A 12,208-nucleotide genomic window follows, 5' to 3' on the forward strand; every position below is an offset into this window, starting at 1 on the left:
AAACAGTGCTATCAGTATGGAGAAAAACTAAGTGATCACTTACAAAAGTGCTCAAAGAATTACCACAGGATGCAGTGATTCCACTGGTCAGTAAATGGTCTAAGACTGAATGCAGGGTGTGAGCAGACACGTGCCCACCCACACTCCTAACTCAAGGCAGCCCTCAGGAAAAACCAACAAAAGAACAGACCAGAATGTCTCAAACGACTGTCTTAACATGGTGACTCAAATAGCTGTAACAACAGACACGAGGCCTGAAAACATTACATAGCGAGAGGTCAGACATGAAAGGGTAAACGGCACTGACGGAGTGTTTCAGAGAAAGTAGATGAGCCATTACCGGGGTTGGAGAAAGCAGGGATAGGGAACTACTGTTTAATGGGCAACTTCAGAATGCGATGACAAACAAGTTCTAGGGACAGGAGGTAATGACACGACAATGCCAATGCACCAAAACAGGTCTTCAGTAGTTAAAATGATAAATTTTGTTACATGCTTTCTTGTGGCATGACAATCTTTAAAAAAAAAAAAAAAAAAAACTGTGAAAAAAAAAAATAAAAATAAATAAATAAATAGATCTGTGTTAGGCAGACAAAGCCAGGCAAGGGGAAGAGCAGAGACCCAGATAAAGGAAACACTTATGCAAAGGAACATGGCAGGCACCGCTAGTTTAGCTAAGACTGGACTGTAGAGTAACACAACATGAGCAGGGCCTTTAAGCTACAACAGTACCTTAGGGCAGCCTTATAGACTTCCACGGCAGGGCTTCTTAATTTTTCCCCATTCACAGCCCCCTTGCAGCTGAGAAATTTTTATGAAACCCCAGGTACATTTTACAAGGTTGATAAAATACGTATATTAGCATTGGGCATGGTGGTGCATGCCTATATCCCAGGAGTTCAAGATTATCCACGGCTCCAGGGTGCACTGACAGTTGGGGGTCAACCCGAGGGACAAGAGGCTACATCTCAAAAAGAAGTATGGAAGTCAAACATTTATTGATAATAAATCAAAAAGAAGGGCAGAGGAGACGGTATGGTTGGGGGAGCACTAAAGCATGATGACCCGAGCTCAGACCTCCAGAGCCCAGGGCCAGCCAGGTCATCGCATGCTTTGCAGAAATCAGTGATAGAGAACCAAGAAAACAATACAAGGAATCAAAGAATCTAAGAGTTGATCCTTTGAGAAGATAATCCACACTGACAGACCCTTGGCCCAACTAAGCAAAAGAAAGAAATAAAAGACTTAAATTAACTGAATCAGAAATGAGCAGGAAAACATTTCAACAGACACCAAAACATTTTTCAGAATATTGCAAGAGAATACTTTAAAAACCTGCACTCCGATAAACTGGAAAGCCTTAAAGAAATGGATAAATTTCTGGAATGGCCAAACTACCAAAGAAGTCAACAACCTAAACAGACACATAACAAGTTCAAATGGGGAGATTCAAATAGTAATAAAACCCCTCCAGTTTAAAAAAAATCTACAGTCAGTCCTTAAACTATTCAAAAAATAGCAACAGAAGGAGTACTCTCAAATTCCTATAAAATCAGAGTCTAATGACTCTGACCAGGTAAAGACACAACAACAAAAAGAAAACTATAGCCAATATCCCTGATAGAAAGAGCTTACAAAATGCTTGATGAAATACTTATGAACAGAATACAGACATACGTAAAAATGGCCATTCATCATAGCCAAGTGACATGCTGGATGACTCAATATATGCAAGTCAATGAATGTAATAAACCACCTAAATGGACTTAGAGACAAAAATCACATGATCATCTCAACGGACACAGAAAAAGCCTTTAACAAAATCCAGTATGCCTTCATGATAAAATTATTAATAGAATTTAGGACTAAATGGAATCTAATATATCCCAACATAATAAAAGCTATATATGAGAAACCCATAGCCAACATCATCCTAATTGGAAGAAAGCTCGATGCAATTCTACCTAAGTGAGGAATGAGACAGGAATGTCACTCTCCCAACTCCATTTCAGTATTATGCTGGAAGTAGTAGCTGCAGCAGTAAGGCAAGAGAAGAAAATGAAAGGCATAGAAATGGGGAAAGAAGAAGTTAAACTATCCTTATCTGCAGATGATACTTACACTAGAGATCCTAAAATGTCTACCAGAAAACTTCTAGAAACAATAAATTCATCAATGTGGCAGGATACAGAATCAGCTTGCACAAATTAACAGCCATTTTTACACACCAACCACAAACAAAGAGAGAAAAGATCATGGACACACTCCCACTCACAACAGTATCAAAGAAAATAAAATAGGAATAAGCCTAACCAAGGAAATGAAGCAACTCTACATGAAACCTTTATGCCTCTAGAGAAAGAGATGGAGAAAAGACACTAAAAACTGAAAGACATCTCACACTCATGGGTTAATATTGTGAAAACGACCATTTTACAAGCTATTTACAGATTCAGTATAATCTCAATCAAAATCTCCATCTCATTTTTCACAGAAAAAAAAAAAAAAACAAACCTATCCTTGAGTTTATATGGAACCACAAAAAGAACAATGCTGGAGAGATCACCATTCCAGATCTTAATATATATTACAGAGCCACAGTAATAAAAACAATATACCAGCACAAAGAGACATGTAGACCAAAGTTGTAGACCTCCACACAAGGACATGTAACTCTAGCCACTAAATGTCTGACAAAGATGCTAAAAACATAAGCTGAAGAGAGCATTTTCAAACATTGGTGCTGTGAAAACTAGATGCCCATTAACAGAAGAATGAAATTAGACCCATATCTAACACCTGGGACAAAACTAACTCCAAACAGATCAAAGACCTAACTGTGAAACCTAAAACTGCTAGAAGAAAATATAGCCAAGTGTAGGAAAGGACTTCCTGAACAGAATTCCATTTGCCCGAGAAGTAAGGCCAACAGTTGACAAATGGCTTCTCATAAAACTAAAAAGCTCAAGAAACAATCACCAAGTGAAGAGGAAGCCCAGAGAATGGGGAGAGAATCTTTGCCAGCTATACACCTAACAGAGGATTAAATCCAGAATAAATAATGAACTAAAAATAAACAAAGAATTAAATTAAGAAATGGACCTGGGGAATAGGGCTTCCTCAAGACCCAGCTATCCCACTCCTTGGAATATACCCAGAAAATGCCCTACCACACAACAGGGACATATGCTCAACCATGTTCATAGCTGCTCTATACATAATAGCCAGAACATGGAAACAGCCTAAGTGTCCCTCAGTAGAAGAGTGGACTAAGAAACTGTGGTATATTTACATGATGGAATACTACTCAGCTATTAAAAACGAGGAATTCCCGAAATTTGTGGACAAATGGATTGATCTAGAAATTATCATAATGAGTGAGTTCACCCAGAAGCAAAAAGAGACAAACGGTATATACTCACATATCAAAACACTAGTCCAAGGGATACGTACCATGAAAATCTTTACTTACCAAGAAAGTAGGTCGGAGGAGAGGATATCCGATTGAGACCTTAGGCAAGAGTAGCATGGAAGAAAGAGGAAATAGTAGGACCCACAGGGTCCTGGAAACCTACAAGAAGAACTTTATGACAGGCAGATCTGGATCCTGGGGTCCTCCTCAAACTAAGGCACCTAGCCGACGAACATGACACTCTCCACCGTTGAGTGGAGAGTGAGATCTGACTCTCACACGGTGGGATTGCAAACTGGTACAGGCACTACGGAAATCAGTGTGGAAACGTCTGAAAAAGCTAAAAGTAATCTGCCATGTGACATCCTACCCCACAGATATTGCTCACCCCTGTCACTGCTGCTCTATTCACAATAGCTAGGTGTCTTAGTTCCTTTCCTATTGCTCGGAGAGACGCCACGGCCAAAGCAACTTATAAGACAAAGCATTTAGTTAAAGGCTTGATTACAACTCAGAGGGTCAGTACAAGACCATCATGATGGGAAAAAAAAATCATGCTATTAACTAACCTACACCATCCAAAACCAAAAAACTAAAACCACCCCATAACACAGAAGTCTGTCGTCTGTGTAAAAATACATATCTAGCTTGAATAAAGTTTCCTCATCTGAGCTGACAAAACTCCCTCCAAGAGCCAAAGACAACCTAATAAAACCTAACACTAGTTATGAGAAGCCCTCTTGAGTTTTTGGTCAGAGCTGTCCAGGAGACTGCCAAAACATTACAGACTATTGTTACTGCCTTTGGAACCCCACCCCCATCCCCAGCAAACCTCCTTTCCCTGAGGTGGAAGGTAAGTCCCTATCGCTGAAGACACCATGTACTTCAGACATAGCCCCTGAAAGCCTCCTCCCTGAGAACTAGCTTTCACGGCACCAAAAAGGTGCCATGCAAGCTTCCAAAGGAGGGAAGCGACCACTAGTCCTACCCAGCTATGACACCTATAAACCACAGGAATGACTAGCATGGCACAATAAGCCTGAGGGTGCAGCAGTGCATGCACACCTCATGGCATGTATACTAGAGTAACCAACAGCTCTCTAACTAGACTTAAGATCTACTCAACAAGAGGGAAGTCATGTCTGGTACTGGAAACCCAGGGCTGGTGACTTAGATCTTGGAAGAGAACCTACAACTGCCACGTTACTAAATGTATTTGTCAGGTAAGTGTAGTTCTTACCTCTCAAGAAGGAAACTCCTCTTTGCTACGGATGGAAACCAGTACACAAAAGCACAACCAATCAAAAAACAGAGATTTGGAGCCCAAACCCAGTGGATACATCTACAAAACAACTCCCCTACCTAAGGCTCAGAGAACATTTCAGAAGAGGGCCAGAAAGATTGTAAGAGCCAGAGTCAGGACTTTTGCTGGGAAATTACATCTCCTAGCAATGACAGAACTTACGCCCATAAGGTCTCACCAACATGACTGTCTGAACAGAACTGAACAGGGAAATAGTCATGCCAAAGTGGATGGGGGAAACCATGAGGCCTCAACCACACACCAAGAACTATGGACAACTAAGGAATGATGACACAGGGGAATAGACTTCCCCCAGGACAGGGCACACCAACTGCTTAGCCAATACCAAATGGTCAGCACTGAAAACATAACATACACATAACATTAAACAGACCAAGTGGGTTATATTTAGGAATATTTATTTATATGGATATATATTATATACATGTACATATTATATGTGTATAATATATGCAGAGAGAGAGAGAGAGAGAGAGAGAGAGAGAGAGAGAGAGAGAGAGAACACCAATTAATGAAAACAGAACAGAGTTCATGAATTTGAAAGACAGAAAGGAGGGGCATATGGGATGATCTGGGGGGAGGAAATGGAACGGGGAAATGATATAATTGTATTATGATCTAAAAATAAAGTAAACAGTAATTTAAAATAAAAACAGAAGCAAGAGTCAGGTGCCATGGCATACGCTTGTGACCTGAGCAATAGAGTGATGGGAGACGGAGACAGATCCCTGAAAGGCCACCCCAGCTGCCTAGCCTACTCAGAGAAGCTCTGGGCCAGTGAGACCCTGTCCCAAACATAAAGACAGAAGGGTTCTGAGGTTATCCTCTGACCTCCACATGTACATGTGCTCACAATACACACAATTATAAAGATATTTATTTTAAATAAAATAAATAAAAATATTTATTTTAAATTAAGGTACATAATTATATCATTTAGTAAAGACAAAGGCAACTTTTATAGAAGATGAGCATGCTTGCTTATTTCTACATAAAGAATAACTATGTATCTGACAGACATCTTCAGTCCAAGCCAGACGGGGCTGCAGAGTAAAGCCCTGTGGTTACTGTTCTACAGCTACAATCCACAGGTGCTACACTTGACTTCTCCAAGTATAGACATTATATTTGGATTACTCCACACTTTAGCATGGAGATACACACACACACACACACACACACACACACACACACACACACACAGTAGTTACTAGTTTAAATATTAAAATGATGGAAGAAACAAAGTGTAATGCTGGGGGAAGAACTCAGTGATGTGGAGGCTGTCCTTTATTTGTCCTTCTCCACACTATACTGAGTGGGTTACATCAACTGGCTTCCTTGCACTTGGCCTCTAGCTGAGTTCAGCCAAGAAGTAGTATAGTCAGGAAACTGAAAGGAGAGAAAAGTGAAATCCGGGTAGCCCTTCTCCAGCTCCCTGCTTCCTGTGGGGTTACCAGGGGGTGGCTGCATCCTTTACTGGAGGACACAGCATCTCAGAGGTCTTCCCAGCTGGCTCCCTTAGGCCAGTGGTTCTCAACCCTCCTAATCTACAGTGCTTTAATACAGTTCCTCATGTTGTGATGACCCCAAACATAACATTATTTTCGTTGCTACTTCATCACCGTAATCTTGCTACTACTGTTATGAATCATAATGTAAACATCTGTGTTTCCCAATGATCTTTGGTGACCCCCATAAAAGGGTGGTTCAAGCCCAAAAGGGGCCTCAAGGTTCAGAACCATTGCTCTAGGCAGTAGGAGCAGTACCCTAAATTCACACATACAAAAAAGTCACCTATTAAATCCTCCTCCAATTACCTTGTAGGATGCACTATTTCCCATTTGGATTCTTTCAATTATATGGAAAGACTTGGGAGAGAGGCATTTAAATGACAAGGAAAGTACTTTTACTTCAGGAAAGAGTCTAAACAAAGGAAAGCAGAGGCAGTGTTTGTTTTGGGACAGGTGGTCTCATGATCTTAAATGCATGAGCGACCTTAACCCATATCTTCACCTGAGTCAAGACTCACAATCACTGGCTTTACTATGGTGAGACACACACACACACACTCACACACACACACACACACACACTGAGACACACACACACACACACTCACACACACACACACACACACACACACACACATATTACCTAGCCATGTATTTATAATTGAAACTTTTTCCCACGGATAATGTGAAAAGAGGGCATCTGGCCAAAGGCTTGAGACAATGATATAATTTTTTTGCTCTGACTGTGAGCACCCAAACAGAAACTGCATGTAAGAAAGTTAAGACCTTGACAGAACAGTGCCTGGCTAGATGCTGTTACCTGTAGAAACGTTTCCTTAGAATCTCCTTTGAGAGCAATAGAAGGTGGGCTAGGAACGTCATGCTTTACAGATATTTTACAATAGAGGACTCCTTGGCAGTTAGCCTAGGCTTGAATAGCACACCTGTTGGTTTGGAACTGGAAGTAAATCAGTTTTTTTAAAGAAAATATTTAGCTCAAGCTATGTTGCTATGACCATCTTGTAAAGAAATTGGCTTTAGCCTGGGAAAATTTATGATTAAACGTTTCTGTGTATTGTTTAAAAAATAATGATCAGGTCATGCTGACTATTGCTTGAAAATTAACTGATTTTTGTTGTGTGCTTTGTTGTAGGTTACAGAACTTTTTGTATTTCTTTGTTACTCTGTTGATTTTTTTATTGTCCTAGTGATTGTAATAATGAAAAAAATCATGATGCCATTTGTAATGAAAAAAAAATTGAACTTCATTTCAATAAAATATTGGGCTTGGCCCAAGGATTAAAAGGGGCAAGCAAGTAAGAGACATGAGAGAGTAAGCTAGAGTGAGATTGGGAACAGCAAGAGAGGTAGAGAGATGGGGAATGGCAAGAAGAAAATTAGAAAGATGGGCAACAGCAAGCACAGAGATAGAAGGATGGGTAACCGCAAGCAAGAAGATAGTTAGTTGAATAGACAGACAGCAAGACAGAGACAAAGACAGAGACAGAGACAGAGACAGAAATCTTCTTGGGGCTTTAAGACCTTCAGCTTGTACCACATACGCCTGAATCTCCGAGTATTTCCTTTTCCTCCATTCCTCAACTTCTCCTCAACACCTAGTTCCTCTAGCTAGTTGTTCAACCAATGCTTATTTTCCCTTAAACAGCCATCACCGCCTGCTCAATTCTTCCTACCGGGGATCCACCTCTTCTCTCCTCTTCGCTGCTCCCGGAGCTGGTCTTAGGGAGCGGCAGGTTTGAGGTTCACTTCCTCTTTTTTCTTTTTCTTTTTTGTTTTTCGTTTTTTCAAGACAGAGTTTCCTGTGTAGCCTTGGCTTTGCCTGGCCTGGACTTGCTTTTAACAGACCTGGATGACCTCGAACTGACAGAGATCTGCCTGCCTCTGCCTCTCTGAGTGCTGGGATTACAGGCGTGTGCCATCACACCTGTGACTTCCTCTTTTTAAGAAGACATTAATGCCATCATGGAGGCACTACTCTTCTGGTGTCACCTAATTCTAACCCTCCCAGAGACTCTACCCTAAAATATCATTAGCAAGTGGATTTGGGTGTTTACTTTCTAAAATATCCAGTTCTACCAGTGCATATGAAAGGAATGAGTAGAGATGGTTGCAAACCACAAGCAATGTTCCGCCTTGTTGTCTGGGGTAATGCTTAATACCTTAGAAAAGCCAAGTCTCTGGCTGACAAGATGGCTCAACAGGTAAAGGAGCTTTCAGCCAAGGATGATGACCTGAGTTCAGTCCCTGGAATCCACATGATGGAAGGAGAGAGAGAACAGAGTCCTTCCCACAAACTGTCCTCTGACCTCCAAATACATCCTATCCCTACCCAAATAAATGAATAAATATAATTTTTAAAAATGTAAACCAAATCCTATATTTTCTAAAAGCATAGCAACAGAGAAATTCCAAATGCTGTGTCATTCCGTAACCACAGCATGTGTTTTCTAGGGGTTTCTGCTGTGCCTTCAGCCTGGGAGGACTGCCACTTCTTCCTCCAGGATCATAAACTTTCTTCCAAGGGCTCACTACGTATACCACTGTCTTTGTTGTTTATTTCTCCCAAGTAGTCTGTAAGTACTGTGAAAATAAGAATGTAAAATAAATTCAGGATTGCATGACCAGAACTGAATACGACTGAATGGGCCATGTGGCAGAATTCCGAGAATGTGTCCAACTCAGGACATCATCTGTGTAAGTAGGCTGCCACGTGCCCACAACCTGAGAGGCATTTGTCCCCTTATGCAATCAAGCAAGTTACAAGCAACTCTTCTTTCTCAATATGCACTTCAGTTGAAAGAATGAAAGAGGGGTTTGTTAAACAAAAATACACAGAGCACTAATTAGCTCACTTACACTACAGCTGCTTGGCTTCAGTTTTCTGAGCTTTTGTAGTCTTACCAAAATAAATAGAAATAATGCCAAAGTTTTTAGATCATTAGGAGAAGTTAATAAAAATTCTAAGTGCTAAGCACACCGCTGAGCGTGGTGGCGCACACCTCTAATCCCAGCACTCGGGAGGCAGAGGCAGGCAGATCACTGTGAGTACAAGGCCAGCCTGATCTACAAAGTGAGTCTAGGACAGCCAAGGCTGCACAGAGAAATCCTGTTTCGGAAAAACCAATAAATAAATAAATAAATAAATAAATAAATAAATAATAAATACAATACAATAAAGAAGTGCTAAGCACACAGCCCATGCCATAGCTCCCAAAGGCAGTCAACAAATACCTTTTAGGGAAAACAAGAGCACTTACAAAGTATAGATTTAAAAATTCTATCTAAGTAGGTGAAAGAGAAATGGGCTCACTAAATGTACCTCATTCATAGTCTCTGATTATCCAAAAAGCAGCCTAGTTAATTAAATATTAAATTAAAGTATAATTTCTACCCAACACATGGAGAAATTCCTTATATATGAAGATGAAACACCAACCCGGTAAGTTCATGTTTTCTAAAATAGCTCATGTGTATTCAAGTACCTTATCAAAAGCCTACTGGTGGCAGTTGGCAGATACATTTGGGCTCCATATGTAGCATCATGTCCCTACCAGAGGTCTGTGTCATAAGGTTCAAAACCTACAAATATGTTACATCATGGAACAAGAAAGAATTAAGGTGAGTGTGGATTAAGGTTGTTATCAACGGGACCTGAGATAGGGAGAAACCCATCGTCCAGGTGGGCCCAACATGCCTGCAAGACTTCATCTTCTTGATGGATGAAAGGAAGGCAAAAGGACGTGGTAAGAGAGATACAAAAGTGACTGACTGATACGAGACTAACATTACTGAGGTGGGCGGTAGACAGGAACTAGGAGCCTATGGAATCTGGGAAAGCCTTTAGCTGAAAAAACAAAAATGAAAACAAAACAAGCACAAACAAACAACAACAACAACAAAAACACGGAAACAGATTGTCTACTAGAAGCTCCCAAGATTGCAGGCCTGGTAGGCACGTTGACTCTGGCCTAGTGAGATCCATTTTAGACCCCAAGAACTATAAGACAATGAATCTGTGCTTTAAGTGGATAGAGGTACCGATGATAAACCACTCATTCAGTTTGCCTGGGGATTAAGGACCATCCGAATCCCAATACATCTGAATCCCAATACATCAGAATCGCAACACATCTGAATCCCAATACATCAGAATCACAACACATCTGAATCCCAATACATCTGAATCCAGATGATGTTTAGACAAGGCATTCCAGGTATATGTCTGAAGGCGGCAGAGGAGGAGGAATAGACAAAATGCCAAGGTTTAACAGATGAAAACTGCCTATGTGAATTTCTAAAGGCGGAAGCAATCAATGCTAAGGAAATCTAGGAAAATACCCATTTTTGTTTGTAAGCACATACACCCTTTTCTCTTTATGCAGAGTTTAGGGCATATTCACTCTCAAAAAGATCGCACAAGCAATGACAGCCCCGTCACAGGTATTTTTCCCAATCCTAACTTTTAACATTGCATGGTGTTTTGAGGCAGGGAGTCTCAAAGTGTGGTCCATTAAACTCACAAGAATGTCAGATGCATAATCCTTAGTGCCGCCTGAGCCAGAGTTTCTGCCAGGCGTAGGACGGTTTAACAAGTTTAACAAATGCGGGTGAGAACAGAGCAGAGAAAATATCATACACTATATTGTTAAAGGCAATATTCAGGGAGTATTTATTAAACGTTACACCAAAAATGACTCAGATAAACTGGCCTTATTACTACCTCTTTAGGAACCTCAACATACCCATTTTACTGTCTAAGCCTGTTTTTTTTTTTTTTTTTTTTTTTTTTTTTTTTGTTCTGTTTTGCTTTGTTTTCTGGGCCTCGGAGAGCACAGAAAGTGTGGACAATGTTAATCGCACCAGAGGGAGGTAAGAACGATTAATTAAATGTCTAATGATTTCTAACAATGTCTTCTCTGTCCCCATCCAAACCCCAGCCCACAGTCACACATGTAAGGAAGAATAATGCCAGGCCTGCCATTTTATATACTGTATGTTAAATAATGGAAGGACAGTGGGTATATCGCTGAGGCCAATATCATGGCTTAAGAGCAATTTTATGTAATAGGCTGTACGAATCTCATGCTACACATTTTACTTGAGACATTCTGGCCATATCTGTTAGTCTGTATTTATAGATTTTAGTCTTGCATATTGCATAGGAACCATTAAGTGGAGTAAGATTCAAGGTTTCCCAATAAGGACAGGCCCTTTGAATGAATAAGTACCGGTAACAGTGACTTTGAATGTCTGGGCAGCTTTATTGCATTAGAGATGAATGATAAAATTAAAGGAATTCGACATGCGATTGATAAGGGTCTTAAAGAGGGGGATTTAAAATAGATCCTCTCTAGGTGACATCGAAATAACTCAAATTCCAAAGCAAGGTCACAAAGGAAGCCATAAAGCCCTGGAGGCCAGGGACCGAGTTAAGCTGTCCCAAATCTGAAGACGGTCCTTTGCCACAAGCCATAGGCTAAGTCAGCAAGTCAGCAGGCCCGTTCCTGAGGAAGGCTGAAGGGAACAGGGAGACTCGGCATCTGCACTCAGAAACGCCGGTCGCCAGTCAAAAGCTCCCCTAACCCAGGCCCATTGCTCAGCGAAAGAGAGAAGTTGAGCGAGCGCAAGGCACTCACCCTGCAGCAGCTGAGTGCCGTGAAACCACCTCCAGCTTGCTCCACGGCCGACAGGCCACGCAGCAGCACCCTGAGCCAGCCCCGGGCTTCGACGGCTGCCGAAGCCCAGGAGGTAACGTAGCAGCCGCAGGTCACAGCGAAGCCTCCAGGAGGCCGCCATCTTCCCAGCCTTCCCCGGGAAGGATCGCAGCGGGCATAGAGCGCCGGCAGCCTCAAGGCCCGCCTGGGCCCCGCCTCATATGCGCTGGCCCCGCCCACAATGCGCGCTCCGCTCCGCACCTAAGGACTCCGGGATTTGCCCTTC

The 12,208-nt window shown here is 41.5% G+C and overlaps 1 protein-coding gene across 1 annotated transcript in view; it reads right to left on the reverse strand.

Annotated features, from left to right (window-relative positions):
- The window catches only part of Pdhx (pyruvate dehydrogenase complex component X), a 54,184-nt gene extending 42,041 nt beyond the window's left edge, over positions 1-12,143 (reverse strand). Inside the window, exon 1 of the mRNA XM_051144235.1 lies at positions 11,905-12,143. Within this exon, the coding sequence (XP_051000192.1) occupies positions 11,905-12,064 (160 nt within the window). The 5' untranslated portion in view covers positions 12,065-12,143. The remainder of the gene's footprint in view (positions 1-11,904) is intronic.
- Between the last annotated feature and the right edge of the window lie 65 nt (positions 12,144-12,208).

This window comes from Acomys russatus, chromosome 4 (genome assembly GCF_903995435.1).
Source record: "Acomys russatus chromosome 4, mAcoRus1.1, whole genome shotgun sequence".
Classification (NCBI taxonomy): Eukaryota; Metazoa; Chordata; class Mammalia; order Rodentia; family Muridae; genus Acomys; species Acomys russatus.